Below are 19,731 nucleotides of genomic sequence, written 5' to 3' on the forward strand. Positions count from 1 at the left end.
TTAGTGTTTTGGTTATGGCCCTTTCTTCTTTTTGGATGTGTGCATTTATTGCTATAAATTGACCTCTGAGTACTGCTTTTGCTGTGTCCCAAAGGTTCTGGAAGGATGTGTTTTCATTCTCGTTTGATTCAATGAATTTCTTTATTTCATCCTTAATTTCTTCTATAACCTAGTAGTTTTCGAGGAAGGGGTTGTTCAGTGTCCATTTGTTTGATTTTTTTTCCTTGCCTTTTCTGTTGGTTGATTTCTGCTTTTATGGTTTTATGGTCAGAGAAGATGCTTTGTAATATTTTGATGCTTTGGATTTTGTTAAGGCTTGCTTTATAGCCTAATATGTGGTCTATCCTGGAGAATGTTCCAAGTGCGTTGGAAAAGAAAATATACTTGGCTGCTGTTGGGTGGAGTGTTCTGTATATGTCTATGAGATCAAGTTGGTTGATTGTAGCATTTAGATCTTCCGTGTCTTTGTTGACCTTCTTTCTGGATGTTCTGTCCTTCACTGAAAGTGGTGTGTTGAAGTCTCCTACTACGATGGTATAGCTGTGTATCTCTCTTTTCAATGCTGTTAGAGTTCGTTTTATGTATTCTGGAGCCCTGTCGTTGAGTGTGTAAATATTTTTCATAGTTATGTCTTCCTGGTGTATTGACCCTTTAATCATTATATGGTGTCTTTCCTTATCGTTTGTGGTAGATTTTACTTTAAAGTCTATTTTGTCAGAGATTAATATTGCCACTGCTGCTCTTTTATGAGTGTCATTTGCGTGATATAGTTTTTTCCATCCTTTGAGTTTTAGTTTGTGTCTTTAAGTCTAAGGTATGTCTCTTGTAGGCAGGATATAGACAGATTGTGTTTTTTTAATCCCATCTGCTACTCCTTGTCTCTTTATCGGTTCATTAATTCCATTTACATTCAGCATAATTATTGATAGGTATGAGTTTAGTGCTGTCATTTTGATGCCTTTTTTTGTGTTTTGTTGACAATGTCTTTATTCCACGTAATTTTCGGTGCTTAGTTGTCGTTTTCTTTTATGTGTTTTCTTTTCATCTTTTTCATTGTTGTAGATTTTGTATCTGCTGAGTCTTTATATTTTTCTAGTTTTTTATTTTGACTTGTAGGATTGTTAGTTTCCTTTGTGGTTACCTTAATATTTACTCCTATTTTTCTAAGTTTATACCAGTCTTTTATTACTTACATTGCCTTGCCTTCCTCTCCACATGAAAAATCTGTGTCTACACTTTTTAAGTCCCTCTTTTTAGTTTTAATGTTGTCATCTTTTACATATTGACATCTGTTTCCCTGTTTTCAGTGTTTTAGCTTTGATTTACTTTTGTGATTTCCCTATCTGGGTTGACACCTGGTTGCTCTGTCCTGTGTTCTAGTCTTGGGTTGTTATCTGATGTTACTGATTTTCTAACCAGAGGACTCCCTTTAGTATTTCTTGTACTTTTGGTTTGGTTTTTGCAAATTCCCGAAACTTCTGTTTATCTGGAAATGTCATAATTTCACCATCACATTTGAGAGACATTTTTGTTGGATATATAATTCTTGGCTGGCAATTTTTTTTCCTTCAAGGCTTTATATATGTCATCCCATTGCCTTCTTGCCTGCATGGTTTCTGCTGAGTAGTCCGAGCTTATTCTTACTGACTCTCCTTTGTAGATGACTTCGTTTATCCCTAGCCTCTGTGAAACTTCTCTCTTTATCTTTGGTTTTGGCAAGTTTGATCATAAAACGTCTTGGTGGCTTTCTTTTGGGATCTACCTCATGTGGGGTTCGATGAGCATCTTGGATAGATATCTTGTCATCTTTCACGATATCAGGGAAGTTTTCTGCCCACAAATCTTCAACAGTTCTCTCTGTATTTTCTGTTATGCCCCCCTGTTCTGGTACTCCAATCACTCGTAGGTTATTCCTCTTGATAGAGTCCCACATAATTCTTAGGGTTTCTTCATTTTTTTAAATCCTCTTATCTGATTCTTCCTCAAGTAAGTTGGTGTCAGGTGCTTTATCTTCAATCTCACTGATGCTGTCTGACTTCTGTTGCCTCAGTTCTGCTCCTATGACTTTTATTGAGTTGTCTAATTCTGAAATTTTATTGTTAATCTTTTGGATTTCTGATTGCTGTCTCTCTGTGGATTCTTGCAGCCTGTTAACGTTTGTCATTATGCTCTTCTGTAATCTTTTTAATTTCGTCTGTTGTGTGTTCTGCATTTTGCTTAATTTCCTTTCTAATTTCTTGAACAGTTCTGTATATTAATCTTTCGTATTCTGCCTCCGGTAATTCCAAGAAATTTTCTTCCTCTGGAAAATTTCTAGATTATTTATTTTGGGGGCTTGCTGAAGCCATCATGGACTGCCTCTTTATGTGATTTGATATTGACTATTTTCTCCGAGCCATCAGTAATTTATTATATTTATTTATTTTACGTTTGTTCAGTGTGTCCTAGCTTCTTGTTTTGTTTTGATATCCCAAATAGGCTGCTTGTGTGAGCTAGTTCGATTTTTGGCACCTTTGAAGTTGTAATGTCCTGTCACCGGTGGTTAGATCTGTTACTAGGTATGTGAGCTCAGGAGTCCACCCACTCCTCTTGTCTGGATTCAGCTCAGGTGCCCAGGTAGATAGCCACCAAGTGTGTGGTGCATGTTCTCACCTGCACTCCTAGACAGGCATGGGTGATTGATGTAGGCACAGGCATCTTGCTGTAGCAGGAGGACGCGCTCTGAGCAAGACGGGGCTGATGGCCACCCCCGAGTGTCCAGGAAGACATGTCCCTGTTCCTTAGAGCGCGTAGGTGGGTGGGTTTTGCAGCCAGACCATGAGCACCCAGTGCTGTTGGCTGTAAGGACTGGGAGGAACCTCTTTTTCTTGGACCCCTATCACAGGTGGCTAGGTGGTGAGTGGAGCCACCAGTCCTCAGGCCCCTGATGTGGGTAGGTGAAGAGCCTGCTTAATGGGCATAGCAGTTTCAAATGTGATGAACCTGCCACTTCACAGCTGAAACAGTTGAAGTTAGACTTCAGGTATATCCCCTGTTGTACTGCCGTAATGAGGGCCTACGCTGTTGAAATGGGCCCACATAAGACTATGCAGGGGGAAAGGCAGTCAGAGTCCATCTGTCCCTTAGGCCTGTGCCTAGAGAAAGGAGCTGTGCTGACCCCGAGTTCCTGGCTTAGGGGAGCCTCCAGTTGTTTGTTTGTTTCTTTGTTTGTTTGTTTTCCCGTTTGTTAATTTGTTCACTCTCCAAGACCGGGAGAATGGCTCAGGGTGTGTAACAGATCCTACTTCCGGCTTAGGGAAGTTGGCAATTGCCGAAGTTGGTCCAGGACTCAGTGCAGAGCAGGGAGTTGGGAGGTAAATGGGAGAGAGGATTTTCCGTAAGGGGGGTGTTTTTGATCCACACGTTAGCTGGATACAATTACTTGTCTCCCCGATCTAGGGCTGCTTCTCACTGGTTCTGGGTGGTCGTGTAGACACTCTGGTGCTGGGTTTCTCCCAGCGCAGAAAATGCGCCTCCTGAGCTCGGCTGTTTGCCTGCCTCACTGCTCACTCTCGAGCTGATCAGGCCTGAAGGGCTCAGGCTCTGGCAAGGTCAGGTCTGGCAACTCCTTGCTGGTTCCGAACCATCTCTTCCTCCCCCTGCTGCTCAGTCTGGTTCCTGAACTTTGCCTTTGATGTTCAGGGCTCCTAAATTATCATATATAATCGATTCACTTGTTTTTTTGGGTCTTTGTCGTAAGAGGGTCCACCGGGAGCATCTGACTACTCCGTCCTCTTGGCCCTGTCTCCTTGTTCATTTTCTTTTGTACTATCCATTCTCTTTTTCTAGTGGATTTATTCTTTTTTCTATTAATTTACTAAAACTCCAAAATCATGGAAGGCATTATGTCAGTGGATTCTGCTGATGTGCACTCTTACTACCAGTACATATTTTTATCAGGACATTTATTAAATTACCTTATATTGTCTGTGTATTTGTCTGTCTTCTTCAGTGACCTGTAAATTACTTGCGTATGAGGACCGTGTTTTTTTAAATCTTTATGCCCAGCAAAATATCTTTCACGTGGTAGATGCTCACTTGTTGATTGAATGAGATTATCTGTAGCATTTAAGTCTTTCTTTATGCGTTTCATGTGTTAATACTTAGGATTCTTTGTTGCATAGATTATATACTGCCAACAAAAACTACTCTTTTTCTTTAAATTAACTGATATGTAATGTTCATTGGTTTTGCCCATATTCTTATTCTTTCATCTAGTTTATGTGGCTAGAGAAGACTTCTTAGAAGAATTCAACTTAAGAATTGTTTTCAAAAGCCTCTTGCCAAGAGAAAATTTCTTGCATTATGCATAAAGTTTTTTTTGAAAAGTAAGGAGAGAGTCTTTCTGAGAACTTTCCTAACTTAGCAAGTTTAATTCCTCAGAAAGATAGGAAAGCTGATCTAGCCCCATGGGGTTCTCAGCTACTGTAAACAAAAATTAGGTCATGTGACTAAATTTTTTATTTATAATAAAAGACCTAGATTTTTTTCTACATTCTGGAAGTTATGTTTTAAAATGTAGAGATAACGAGGAAGTTCTCATAAGTGTCAATCCTAAATTTTTAAATACAGAATAGTACTTCTACATGAATAGACAAAAACTTAGATACTTGGGAAAGGGAAAAAAGAGGCCTTGATGATGGAACTTGGCTTTGACTTTTCTTTAGTTTTTCTTTGCTTAACTTTTAAAAAGAGATATAGGAAAACTGGATTGTGGTGATTGCAAAACCCTTAAGTTACTAAAAATCGAATTGTACACTTAAAATGAGTGAATTTTATGTAACTTATACAGTAAGTTTTTTTTTTTTTTTAAAAGATAAAGAGATTACTATTTTTCACCGGTTAAATGAAATTTTTGAAAGGGATGAAGTAGTTTTAGTTTTCACGTTTAAGTCTATGATCCATCTTGGATTAATTTTTGTGTATGGTGTGAGATGGGGGTCAGGGTTCATATTTTTCTGTGCAGGTATCGAGTTCTTGCATTATTTATTGAAAAGACTTTATTGTTCTCATCAAATTGCACTGGTGCCTTGGAAAATCAGTCCTCTTTCTCTCTGTCTAATTTTGGATTAAATCCAGTTCCATTGATTTATTTGTGTATTCTTTTGCCAGTAGCTCGCCGAGGGAGGATGCAGTTCGCGAACAAACATAGAAGGCGCGTGTTATTTGTATTAAAATACAGTAGTTGCACAGAGACTGTGGACCACAAAGCCTAAAATAGTTACCCTTTACAGTACAAGTCTATCAACCCTTGACTTAGATAATTGATTTTAGGTCTTGTCTTTAATATATGTATTTAAAGCTATAAATTTGCTTCTGAGTGCTGCTTTGGGTGCATTACACAAATTTTGATGTATTGTGCTGATATTTATTATTGTCTCTAATTTGATTCTGTTATTGTTAGAGAACATATGACTTAAAACCTTTGAAATTTGTCAAGACTTTGCTTTATGGTCTAGCGTACGGTTTGTTTTGCTTCATTTGTGTGGGTGAAAAGAGTGTGTGTATTGTACATTCGTTATAGGTAGTGTTCTGTAGAACTCTATTAGGTAGGTTTGATAATATTCAATCCTACTGTATCCTTACTGATTTTTTTCTTCTTTTTGGTCTGTTTGTCCTATCAGTTACTGAGAAAGGTGTGTTAAAATATCCTGCTATAGTTGCGAATTGGTTTCTCCTTTTTTCTATCAATTTTTGCTTTAAGTATTTTGAAGCTATGTGATTCGAAACGTATACATCTAGGATAGTTATACCTTCCTGATGAATTAAGGCCCCTCCCCCAATATTTTATAACGCTGCTGTTTATAGTACTTTTATAGTACTTCTTGTTTTAAAGTCTGATTACCTGGTAGTGATCTGCACTGGCTTTCTTCTGATTGTTTGCATGTTTTATCTTTTTTTGCCTCTTTTTACTTTCAATCTGTGTCCTTTGATTTAAATGTGACTGTCTTAAATAGCATATAGTTGGGCCTTGTTTCTTAACCATTGTTATAATCTCTGATTTTTAATTGGGCTATTTTGTCCATTTACATTTAATGTTATTACCGATATAGCTGAGTTTTAAGCAGATCATCTTGCTATTTTCTGTTTTTCTCATCTGTTCTTCTTTGTTTATCCTTTCCTGTTTTCATTTAGTTTGGATTTTTCACATTCCATTTTTATCACCTATTACCTGTTTAGATTCACTTAATAGAGACCACAAGGAGCCCTGGTGGCAGCTGCTAACCTACCCAGTGGCTTTGCAGGAGAAAGATCTGCTCATGTAAAGATTAAAAATAAAAACTTGTTACTGCTGAGTTGATTCCAACTCGTGGCAACCCTGTAGGATAGAGTAGAACTGCCCCATAAAGTTTCTAAGGTGGTAATCTTTACAGACGCAGACTGCCACATCTTTCTCCTGTGGAGCAGCTGGTGGGTTTTAACAGCTGACCTTTTTGCCACTAGGGCTCCCCTGTAAAGATTACAGCCTAGGAAACCCTGTGGGACAGTTCTGCTCTGTCACATGGGGTTGCTATGAGTTGAAACTGACGTGACAGCACCTAGCAAGAACAACAGAGATTACAATATGCATCTTTAATTTTCAAGTACAGTTTGAATTAATGCTACACCAGTTCATGAACAGTTAATATCCTTAAAGTTTATGACCTTCATATGTGCTGTAAACCCCCAAAACATTGTTATTTTATTTGCTAAAAACATTCAGTCATCATTTAAAGAAATATGAGAAAAACAGTGTTTTATATTTACTCACGTTTTTATGTTTTCTGGGTTGTTTCATTTGTTCCTGCATCTGTTTTTATCTTGAATCCTTTCCTTTCAGCTTGAAGAACTTCATTTAGTATTTCTTCTTCGAGAAAAAACCACCCGCAATCCTACTTCCTTATATATTATTTGTTAGGGTATATGGGTTGTGTATATATAGTGTATATGTTTTTTTCTAAAACCACTTCTCATCCTGCTTTTCTGTATTGCTAGCATTTTGATTTGTGTTGATATTTTTGGGAAAAAGTTAGAGGTGCGTGCATTAGTCGGAGTTCTGAAATTTCCATCCCTAAGAATTCTAATTCCAGTTGTACCATTTTATGTGGAATCTTATCATGTTCTCAGAATAACTCGTACAGTTTATCTGCTTTCAGTGGCTAATTGGGAGAAGAGAGAACTGATAAAATTATTGCAGTTTTTAAAATAAATCTTACACACTAAAATATAGGTGACAAGTACTTGCCTTCTACTACCTTTCCCCTTTATTTTGGAAGGATGAACAGTGGAGTCTTCTACATTGTAAATGAATTTTTTAATTTTAAAGGTAAAAAAAAATCACCTGGCAGCAACATTGTGAATATAATGAAGATTACTGAATTTTACGCTTTAAAAGGGTTAAAATGTTTTATGTTGTGTGAATTTTGTCTCAAAAAAACCCCCAGCAGACAGCCTGAATAGCTCTTCCTGATGTTTATTGCAATTCTTAATTATAAGGGACATTTATTTGCTTAATTTATTGACAGTTTTTAATCACTGGATTTCTAAAGTTTGATATTGGGTCAGTGCCATTTGATTTTCCAAATTGAGTTTATTTGAAATTTACCAATAGGAAAACGAGCGTTACAAGGTGTCCTGGTTCTTGATTTAATGATAAAAGGATCACTTGTTAAAACTTTACTGGTGAAGTTATTTTGTATATTTTTTGTGAGAAATTGATAGAAAATATAGAAATGTGATAAATGATAAATTTTTGGGAAATAGCTCACTAAATCTGGTGAAGTCACTTTGTTTCCAACAATGTCTTTTATTTTTTTTCCTTGAATGTTGTTTATCAAATTTTATTCTTTTTATTATCATTGTTTCCCTTACGTCTGCAGTCTTGTTGCCAACAGTTTTGAAGACAGCTCCCATGTAGCCTCACCACTAGATCTGAATGGACCCTTAAATGTTGTCATTAAAGAGGAACCTCTGGATGATTATGACTATGAACTTGGTGAGTGCCCAGAAGGGGTCACTGTGAAACAGGAAGAGACAGATGAGGAAACGGATGTATACTCAAACAGTGATGATGATCCCATACTAGAGAAACAGCTAAAGAGGCACAATAAAGTTGATAATCTAGAAGCTGACCATCCGTCTTCTAAATGGCTACCAAGCAGCCCATCAGGTGTTGCTAAAGCTAAAATGTTCAAATTAGACACTGGAAAGATGCCAGTAGTCTATCTGGAGCCCTGTGCTGTCACCAAAAGCACAGTGAAGGTTTCTGAGCTGCCTGATAACATGCTTTCCACATCTCAGAAGGATACGTCTTCCGTGTTGGCAGAATTAGACTATTTGCCTACGTACGTTGAAAATTCCAATGGGACTGGCTTCTGCTTAGGCAAGGAATCAGATAATGGTTTTAGAAAATACTCACCGGATTTCAGAGTGATACAAAAATACCCCTTATTTAAAGAGCCTCAGTGGAAATATCCTGATATATCTGACAGCATTAGCACAGAAGGAACATACGATAACAGTTCGAAGGGTTCGTCTGGGGATTCATTCTCGGGAAAAGAGGACTTAAGCAGAAAGAGAACAACTATGCTTAAGATTGCAACAGCCCCGAAGTCTGTGAATGCTAGTCAGAATACCTCTTCAAATATACCTGGGAAAAGAGGGAGGCCACGGAAATTGAAACTCTCTAAGGCAGGGCGACCACCTAAAAACACTGGGAAGTCTTTAACTTCTACAAAGAATACCCCTGTGGGCCCTGGGAGTACCTTTCCAGATGTGAAACCTGATCTGGAAGATGTGGATGGTGTTCTGTTTGTTTCCTTTGAATCGAAGGTAAGATTGTCATTTTCAGCATTCTAAGAATTGTAATGCTGATTAGTCATTATTGAATTGTATACTGACTGATAACCAACTTAGAATCTAGTTTTTGTAAATGCATTCTCATTTGTGTGTGTGTGTGTGTTTGCTGGGGGGAGGAGGGCAGTGTCTCTAAAATACTGGTTTAGTAATAGGTACCACTTAGATACTTTGTATAGACTTAAAAAAATTAGGTCTGATTAGGTCTCAGTTCGCGAATTTTCTGTTGTGTTTAGCTGGATTTTTTTGTCTTTTGTTCTTTTGGAATTTGCATCATTACAGACTATCGATGTTGTTAGGTGTCGTCAAGTCCTTTCCAGTTCATAGTGACCCTATAGGACAGAATAGAACGGCCCCATAGGTTTCCAGGGAGTGGCTGGTGGATTTGAAGTGCTGACCTTTTGGTGAGCAGCCAGGCTCTTAACCACTGCACCGCCAGGGCTCCTTACAGATTTTAGAAAGACATAAATACCTGAAAACGTTGGCAGACTCTTGGGACCACCTCCCCCCTTTTTGTCAGTGTTTGTACAGTATCATTGGAGAAGCAAATATTAATGGTCTTATCTCACACATTGATAGTGTCTTTGTTTATTTTACTCTAACTCTTCAACCAGATTATTTTTCTATTGCATTTTTATAGGACCTTATTATCCACATTTCACATTTGGCTCCATGGATGTTAAATTCTCTTTATCTGTTCTTTTACCTGTTCCTTTCTTCCTTCCTTGTTAGTTGCTGAGAGACTAACTTTATATAAGCTGTGAGAAATCAGTATATTGATTGGTGTAAGTATAATCTTAGGTTAGTTATTTGAATATACTGTTATGTTCAGAGTTTTTGCTTTCTTTTTTTCCTAATGATTATAAAATGGTGTTAATGTAAAACACCGAGAAAATATCAAAAAGTATGAACAAGAACAAAATTGCCCCTGTTCTGTGAAGCTGGAATTATTATTGTAAATATGATGGTACATTTTCTCCTGGTCTTTAATTTTTCTTTTGAAATCCTGGTTTACTTTTAAACTAACATGTTAAACTAATATCACTTTTAGAAGTGATACGAAGTATACTTTTTTTTGTTTTAAATATAGGAGGCTCTAGACATTCATGCAGTTGATCGGCCAACAGAAGAACCCTCTAGTCTTCAGGCATCAACCACAAATGATTCAGGTATTACATACTAGCATAAATAGGAGAAATGTGTTTGTGGTTTGGGCTCTAGGAATGAAAGACGGCAACGTTCATTCTCAGTGTATAATAGCTTATTCAGTCATTTGTTTTCTGAGCAGGTTGCAGAACAAGAATTTCCCAATTAGAAAAGGAATTGATAGAAGATTTGAAGTCCTTGCGTCACAAGCAGGTGATACATCCTGGTCTTCAAGAAGGTAATACTCCCTAAATGATTTCCAGGACAGCTTTTTACCCCTCCTCTCTTTTCCTCCTGCCTGCCTTCTTCTGCCCTTTCCCATCTTCTATACTCCCCTTCCCTTTCTCTCTCCTTCCTCCCCCGCCCCATCTTTTTCTCCCCTGTCCCCGCTCCTTGATTTCATTTCTTTTAGGACGTATCTTCAGCTTGCATTTTTCTCTTCTCTTCCATAATTCTTCCCCCTTAACTTAAAAACGTGTCTAAAACCAAACCAAACCTGTTGCCGTCGAGTTGATTCCGACTCACAGGGATCCTATAGGACAGAGTAGAACTCCCCCATGGGGTTTCCAATGAGTGGCTGGTGGATTTCAACTGCTGACCTTTTGGTTAGCAGCTGAGCTTTCAACCACTGCACCACCAGGGCTCCAGAAACATGTTTAGGTGAGAAACCTTTCCAACTCTGAAGGTGTTGTCTTCGTTTTGTGAAGGATAATATGCATAAAAAGAGTGTATCACTGTAAGAAGATTGTATTTTCTCTGTTTTTTCTTATAACCCGTATTTTCTCCTCTATTTTTCATCTTTCAGTTGCTTTTTTGTTTGTTTTTTAGGGTATCTCTCTGCCCTTGTATACTTAGTGATGTATTTAGGTCTGTAATAGAAGAACACTTTCCTCACTGTGTGACTGCAAATGTGTATTTTATATATTTAATGTATTGCTAGGTCACTCACTTGTAGCGCAGATGGTTAAGCAGTTGACTGCTAGCTGAAAGATTGATGGTTTGAACCCACCCACGGCGCCTCAGAGACTGGCCTGGTGATCTGCTTCCTACAGGTCACTGCTCCGTATGGAGCAGTTCTACTCTGCACACGTGGGGTTGCCACAGGTCTAATCGATTCAGAAGCTACTGACAACAACAACAAACAATGGTGTATTGCTGGGGACTTAATTTAAACTTTTTATTATTATCTCTATTTTGTTGTAATAGATTATCTTGGCCTTGATTATGTTGCTTTTTTTTTAGAAAAATGAAATCTACTGTAGTTGTTACCTTCCTAGTAACTACTTTTCCACGGTTTGCACTGTACTAAAAGACTGTAGGCCATGCCCTAATTTCTGGTTTCTTATATCTTTGATTTCAGGTGTGCCTCTTGGAGTTTATTGGTTGTTGACTCTTACCAGTGTATTTTCTTTTCAGAGGGCTGCCTCGTCTGTTTATATTATATAGTAGATCATTTATCTGAGAATATAAGCATTAGAAGCTGTCAGATGAAACGTTTACAAGGATTTACATATGATCATTCAGTTTCTGAACCAAGTGGTAATACTTGAGGACCCTTTGCTTTAATGTGAGGCAGCTTATGCTGCAGTGCAATCTACAGTATACAAATTACAGTCTCACTCCAAGTGATAGGGACTGCTACTCTGGATGAACAGTCAGAGCTGTATCATAGTGGTCTTGCTGCTAATAACAGGCCTTTAATGTTAGCTTTCACGTCTGCTGTTTTATTTAAATAATATCCTCTGACTTTCAGCTGTCAGTTAAACTTGCCCTACTTCTCATCTTTCCCCCCGCCACATACAGTTTTTGTTAGTTATACACTCTGATAATGTAAAAATAACATTTATATTGTATTCTTTCAGCTTAATCCCTACATTTGTTTTAGTGTTAGTTCTAGAGTTAAATATATTCAGTGCTCGCTGCTAGCCTTTTTGCTCTGGTTTGTCTGCCTGTCATCTCCTGGTTGGCTGTGGTTTGACTTTTTTTTCCTTCCCTTGACAGACATTTTATGCAAATCTGTTAAGTATTTCCTTTATGGAATGGGGCTCAAAATCGAATGCTTCTGGAGACTAAGCAGCTAACATGACGTGAAATAGACCTGACTTGGGGAGGTTGGGTTGGCCTCTGATAGGCTGGAGTACAAAGGGACAGCTGCGTCAGCAGATTGTCGTCATATGGGAATGTGGCCTCGTATTCTCAGATCTTCCCATTTTTTTTTTCAAGAGAAGCTGAAGTCAGTATTTTTATGTGGTATCTCTCAATTTTTTAATGATGGCAGCTGATATTAGTTTTCTGGGCAGCTAACTCAAAGCTTTAAAAAAAAACCACTGTAATTAAACCCATTGCCAGTCAAGTCGTCTTTTTAACAGTTGAGTCTCTTAAAGGTATGAGGTAGAGTCCTATTTTGGAATTTTTGTGGCAGATTTTTATTCCTCAACCTTTTGTTGTTGTTATTAGGTGCCGTCGAGTCAGTTCTGACTCACAGTGACCTTACAAACAACAGAACGAAACACTGCCCTATCCTGTGCCATCCTCACAATCATTGTTATGCTTAAGCCCCTTGTTGGAGCCGCTGTGTCCACCACGTCAGTCCATCTCATTGAGGGTCTTCCTCTTTTTCGCTGACCCTCTACTTTACCAAGCATGATGTCCTTCTCCAGGGACTGGTCCCTCCTGACAGCATGTCCAAAGTATGTGAGATGTGTAGTCCTGCCATCCTTGCTTCTACGGAGCATTCTCGTCATACTTCTTCCGAGACAGATTTGTTCCTTCTTTTGGCAGTGCATGGTATATTCAGTATTCTTCGCCAACGCCACAAATTCAAAGGCGTCAGTTCTTCTTCGGGCTTCCCTGTTCATTGTCCAGCTCTCGCCTGCATATGAGGCAATTGAAAACACCAAGGCTTGGGTCAGGCACATCTTAGTCTTCAAGGTGACATCTTCGCTTCGCATCACTTTAAAGAGGTCTTTTGCAGCAGATCTGCCCCTCCAACCTTTGCTTCCTTTAAATAGCTGGCTTTGTAATTTTGAAACAGTAAAATATTTAATATTCAGATATTTAGTTTGGCTAAATATTTATAGTAGCTAAATGATGCCAACCTCAAGTCTCTGAAGATAATCAAAGTATTCTTCCATGTCCCTCTCTAAAAATGATGCTTGAAGTAATTTGCTAAATTTCCATTCAATAATATTTCTTGGCCTTTCTCTTAACTGTAGAATTTCATTTTTCTATACAAGATAAACACTTGAAAATATTTTGGAGCTGAAAACTTGAACAACTTGAAAAGCTTTTCGAGCTTACTTTGAAATTTTGGAAGAAATGTTGATTAAATATTGGAAAATGTTTTTATTGTTGGTGGTGGTGGTTTTGTTGCTAAAGTAAAATAAGGTTCTTAATTTTGCTTTCCTTAGTACTATAGTTGTCTGTTTCTTTGTGACACCCACAGTGATCTGTATTCTATCAACTTAACTTGAAAATATCACCTGTTTTTGAACTCGAAAGATATTTTTGTAAAAGCTTCTGCATCACTGTTTACAACTTTTTGTTTTAGAACAGCCTTATATTTACAGAACAATTGGAAACAGTACAGAGAGTTCCCATATACTCAACACCCAGTTTCCTCTTTCATTAACATCTGGCATTGGTATAGTACCTTTGTTAGAATTAATGAACCAATATTAGTATTATTATTAGCAAAGTCCATACTTGGTTCACATTTCCTTAGTTTTTACTTAATGTCCTTTTTCTGTTCCAGGATCCTATCCAGAATACCACATTACATTTAGTAGTCACGTCTCCGTAGGTTCCTCTTGGTTGTGACAGTTTCTGAGACTTTGTTGACCTTGACAGTTTTTTGAGGAATAGTGGATGGGGATTTTATAGAATGTTCCTCAGTTGGGGTTTGTTTGATGTTTTTCTCTTGATTAGACTGAGATTGTGTGTTCGTGGGAGGAAGACCACAGAGGTAAAGTCCCGTTCTCATCACATCACGTCAAGGGTTTATACTGTCAACATATCACTGTTGATTTCACCTTGATCCACCTGGCTGAGGTGTCTTGTCAACTGTCTCCGTTGTAAAGTTATTTTTTTCGCCCCTCTTTCCGTACTATACTCTTTGGAAGTAAGTTGCTGTGCGCAGCCCACACTTTAAGAGTGGGAAGTTATTTCTACCTCCTTGTGGGTGGAGTATCTACATAAATTATTTGGAATTCTTATGCATGGGAGATTGGTCTGTTCTCTTCCATTTATTTATTTATTCAATCATTTACATGTGTATGGGCTGTCAGTTTTAATGTTAAATTCCTTTATGAAGAATAACAATCTTTGAAGAGTTCTCTGCCTCTTCCTTTTTAGTTACTTAAAAATATGATCTGAAAATGGTATTCAGTCATTATTTATCTGGAGTTTTTCTTAACGTGTATCTGCTTTTGTTCACCATATTTTATTATTATTTTTATTGTGGTGAAAATATACATAACAAGACATATGTCATCTCAACAATTTCTACATGTACAATTCAGTGACATTGATTATCTTCTTCAAGTTGTGCATCCATTCTTGCTGTCCTTTTCTAAATCATTGTACCACCATTAACATAACCTTAGTGCCCCCTAAGCGAAAACTCTCCCTTTCCCCCTCCTCCCCACCCCTCGTAACCCCTGGTAATCTTTGGTTTCTATATGTTTGCTTATTTCACATAAGTGAGATCGTACAATATTTGTCCTTTTGTGACTGACTGACTTCACTCAGCATTATGTTTCCAAGGTTCATCCATGTAGTGGAATGCATTAGAACTTCATTTTTCTTTATGGCTGAGTAATGTTCCATTGTGTGTGTACATCACATTTTGTTTATCCATTCATCTGTTGATAGACATCTCATTGTTTCCACCTTTTGGCTATTATGAAGAGCTGCAAGGAACATTGGTGTACAGGTTCCTGTTCGCATTCCTGCCTTCACTTCTTTTATTTATATACTTTGGATTGGGATTGCTGGGTCATATGGTAATTCTAGGTTCAAGTTTTTGAGGAACCACTAAAATGTTTTACACAGTGACTGTACCATTTTACATTCCTACCAGCAATGGATAAGCGTCCTAGTTCCTCCACAACTCACCAACATCTGTTGTTTTCAGTTTTTTCTATCATTGCCATCCTAACGGGATGAGGTGTGGTATGTCTGTATGGGAGAAAGATGTAGCAATCTGCTTCTGTGAAGATTTACAGCCTTTGAAACCCTATGGGTCAGTTCTACTCTGTCCTACAGGGTTGAATTGAGTTGGAATTGACTCAGTGGCAATCTGTGGGAATGGCTTATGATGTTGAGCATCTTTTTCATGTGATTGTCGACCATTTGAATATTCTCTTTGGTGAAATGTCTGTTCAAGTCCTTTGCCCATTTTTTGATTGGGTTGTTTGTCTTTTTGTTGTTAATCACTGTATTTTTATGTTGAACTTTTTCCCTTGTTTACTAGTTATGTGCTGTTAGTTGCCGTTGAGTTGGTTGCAACTCATGACAACATTGTGTATAAGAGAATGAAATGTTGACCAGTCCTGTGCCATCTTCGTGATCATTGGTATGTTTGAGTCTTTTGTTGCAGCCATTGTGTAGTGCCTTCCAATCTAGAGAGCTCATCTTCTAGCACTACAATTTTCTGTTGTGATCCATAAGATTTTCATTGGCTAATTTTTGGAAGTAGATTACCAGTCCTTTCTTCCTAGTCTGAAAGCTCTGCTGAAACCTGCTTACCACAGTGACCCTGCTGGTATTTGAAATATCGGTGGCATAGCTTCCAGCACCACAGCAACACACACGCTGCCACGTATGATAGACTGGTAGTGTTAGTGGTTATATAGGTGAAGTTTATTCCTCTTGAGTGCATTCTCGTGGATACTTTGGTTTTTATTGGGTTTAGCTTGAAGCAGGCACCTTTTGCTATAGTATATTATTTTAGGTGACTTTGCTTTTACATGAACTGTAAAGATTCTCTCTTCTTTACTTCTGTCTTTATGGATCTTTTATGCAAGGGTATGATAATATCGCTTTAAGAAGTAGCCTTTGATATGGTGAAGTGAGGTAAAAGCAGTTTAAGAGTGTTATTTAGTTTAAACTGTCCTATGTGGAAAACATTTCAGAGTTTTCAGTATATGCTTTCTTTGAATTATTCAGTTGTTTTCTGCAAGCTCAAGTTATTTATGCTCATTCCTATGAAACCAGCTCATGTATCTGTTAACTCGGGGAGGGGTTTTCTTGTAAGACAAACGCTTCAGGTTTGTCTAGGTAAGCTAAATTGGGAAGTACTTTGAGCAGTGTTCATGTGCCATTGACTTCTTTGCTTTCTGGGCTTGCTATTTATTTACCCTGTGTGTATTTAGCCATGTAATTTTATTTATTTTTTGCCATTTTAACCATTTTCAAGTGCTCAATCCAGTGGCGTTAATCACATTTATAGTGTTGTGTAGCCATCACCATTATTTGCTTCCAAAACTTATCACTCCAGACAGAAACTCTGTACCAATTAAGCAATAACTCCCCTCTCCCCAGACTGTGGTAACCCCCCATCTACTTTCTGTAGCTATGCATTTGTCTAGTCTAGATATTTCATGTAAGTGGAATCATATAATATTTGTCCTTTTGTGTCTGACTAATTTCACTTTGTGTAAGGTTTTCAAGGGTCATCCGTGTCATAGTATCACAACTTCGTACCGTTTTATGGCTGCAATAATACTCCATTGTATGATTATACCACATTTTGTTTATCCATTTATCTGTTGATGGGCACTTGGGTTGTTTCCCCCTTTTGACTATTGTCAATAATGTTGCAGTGAACATTGGTGTACAAGTATCTGTTTTGAGTTCCCCCTTTCAATTCTTTTGGGTATATACCCAGGAGTGGAATTGCTGGTTATATGGTAATCCTGTTTAACTTCTTGTGGAACCACCAAACTGTTTTCCGCACTGCCCACACCATTTCACATTTCTATCCGCAGTGGACAAGGGTTCCAATTTCTTCACAACCTAACACTTGTTATTTTCCATTTTTTAAATAATAGCATCCTAATGGGTTTGCCTGTTTTTGTTTTGTTTTGTTTTGATAAGTGTATTTAAAATAAACTTTTTTGTTGTTGTTGGCGGCCTTGGTATCACAGTACAAAATACACAAGTGAATGAAAGCAAGAAAATACATAGGAAAAACAGTCTCTAAATCTGATGGTATGAGTTTAGATTTTCCATGCCTTACATACTTGTGCTATATAGGTATATTTTTTAAAACTTTATTCTTTCTACTTGCTCTGTAGGGAACTGTTCTGGCAATTTTTGTCATTAATAATGAATAATACTACAGTATTTTTCTATTCTCGGAGCGCTACAGTATCTCATTTCACCCTTTGTTTAGGATTTAGTTCTCACTTGGCTTTCCTCAGTAGCTTCCTGCATTCTGGTTCTACTCTTCTTCCTTCTTACCCCCACCTTTCCCAATTAATTCTTACTTATTCTAACTTAGAGTCATACCCTCAGTAAAGTTTTACCTGATTGCCTGGGGCTGTTCGGTGTAGTTCCTTTTTGTTTACCTCTGGTAGTACTTTTTTACCCTAGTGTAACTAGTAAATCATTTGGGAAAACATAACACTAAAGCTCCTTAATGGAGTCCCTGGGTGGTGCAAATGTTTAAGCACTCAGCTACTAACTGAAAGGTTGGCTGTTTGAATCCACCCAGAGGCATCTCAGAAGAAAGACTTGGCGATTTACTTCCGAAAGATCACAGCCATTGAAAACCCTATGGAGCACAGTTCTACTCTGACACACATGGGGTTGCTGTGAGTGGGTTCGGCGCAACAGCAGATGGTATGGTAAAACTCCTTCAGATCTGAGAACTGTCTTGCATGTCCCTATCACCATTTACATTAGAGTATTTCACAGAGAAGAGTGAGTAAATTCTTTCATCATACAACACAGTGTACTGGATTGGTATTCACTGTTTTACTGATGAGAAAATTAAAGCTAAGAGAAGTTTTCCCCAAATACAAAATTAAGAAATAGTAATGAAAAGATTAGAAACCAGTTGTTTGGTTTCAGAATTTTGGTCCCCCCAACCCCCACCCCCAATTGATAAGGAACATGAAGAAAGAATGTTTTGTTCTATTGACCTTAGTTTTAACTATGACATGCAAAAGTATTTACTTTAAAGAACTGAAATTGCAAACCAAAACAGAGGTGCCATTTTTTAGGCAGCTAAGCTCTATGGGAGGATACAGAAATTAGCCATAAAATAACCTCCACAGTATCTTCACCTTTTAGGGAAACAACACTGTGAGCTTTTTATTGGAAATGTGTGCCTGTGACTTTAATGATTATTACCGTGTTAGCTAATACTTTGAACTTCTTTGTCCTCAATTTTGTTAAAATTTAGATTAAATACTTCCCTAAAAGATTGCCTCTTAGGCTACAAATAAACAATTCATTATATTTATAGGCTCAGTTATCATTAATACCTTCAATAAAAACTAGAGAATCAATTGCCATAAACAGGCCAGAAGCTCAGTGTATGGCAAGTTTGTATTAGTGACCTTAGAAAGTCTTTGAACAATAAAGGGTTAAAAGCACAAAGGGTCTCAGATCTGCTGTGTTTTTGTATCCATTATCTGTTGGTGCATAATAAATTACTACAAACTTAGCAACTTAAAATAATACATGTTTATTGTCTCTTAAACCAAAAAAACTAAAACCCATTGCCGTCAAGTTGATTAGACTCGTACCCTGTAACAGAATAGAACTGCCCCGTAGGGTTTCCAGGGAGTGGCTGGTGTGTTCAGATGCTGACCTTTTTTGGTTAGCAGCTGAGCTCTTAACCGCTGCGCCACCAGGGCTCCGTTTATTGTCTCGGATGGAAGGAATACACAGTCACTGTACCAAAAAGAACTGGGTGGCATTCAACCGTTTCAGTAGGTAGCGTATGATCAAGTACCGAGGGTACTGAAGGAACAAGTCCAAGCTGCACTAAATGTACTGGCGAAAAACAAGCCTCCAGGAATTGATGGAATACAAATTGAGATGTTTGGAGAAATGATGCAGTGCTGGAAGCGCTAGCTGGTCTGTATGCCAACCAGTTGGAAGGGATCCATATTGTGCCCATTCCGAAGAAAGGTGATCCAACAGAATTTGGAAATTATCAAACAATATCACACACAAGTAAAATTTTGCTGAACATCTTTCAAAAGTGGCTGCAGCAGTATATCAACAGGAAACTGCCAGAAATTCAGGCCAGATTCAGAAGAGGACGTGGAACCAGGGTATTATTGCTGATGTCAGATGGGTCATGGCTGAAAGCAGAGAATACCAGAAAGATGTTTACCTGTGTTTTATTGGCTATGTAAAGGCATTCAACTGTGTGGATCACAAGTTATGGATGACATCGCAAAGAATGGGAATTACAGAACGCTTAATGGTGCTCATGAGGAACCTGTACATAGACCAAGAGGCAGTTTTTCGAACAGAGCAAGGGGATACTGCATGGTTTAAAATCAGGAAAGGTATGCGTCAGGGTTGTATCCTTTCACCGTATTTATTTAATCTATATGCTGAGCAAATAATAATCAGAGAAGCTGACTGTAAGAAAAAGAATGCAGCATCGGGATTGGAGGAAGACTCATTAACAACCTGTGATACGCAGATGACACAACCTTGCTTGCTGAAAGCAAAGAAGACTTGAAG

At 38.0% G+C, this 19,731-nt stretch overlaps 1 protein-coding gene across 5 annotated transcripts in view; it reads left to right on the forward strand.

Annotated features, from left to right (window-relative positions):
• MGA (MAX dimerization protein MGA) overlaps positions 1 to 19,731 on the forward strand; it is an 80,814-nt gene that overhangs the window by 18,072 nt on the left and 43,011 nt on the right. For all 5 annotated transcript variants that reach the window (XM_023735145.1, XM_023735144.1, XM_023735146.1 and 2 more), the window contains exons 3-5: positions 7,899 to 8,850; positions 9,965 to 10,043; positions 10,163 to 10,258. In XM_023735145.1, coding sequence (XP_023590913.1) covers positions 7,899 to 8,850; positions 9,965 to 10,043; positions 10,163 to 10,258 — 1,127 coding nt within the window. The remainder of the gene's footprint in view (positions 1 to 7,898; positions 8,851 to 9,964; positions 10,044 to 10,162; positions 10,259 to 19,731) is intronic.

This window comes from Trichechus manatus, unplaced genomic scaffold (genome assembly GCF_000243295.1).
Source record: "Trichechus manatus latirostris isolate Lorelei unplaced genomic scaffold, TriManLat1.0 scaffold00076, whole genome shotgun sequence".
Taxonomy (NCBI): domain Eukaryota; kingdom Metazoa; phylum Chordata; class Mammalia; order Sirenia; family Trichechidae; genus Trichechus; species Trichechus manatus.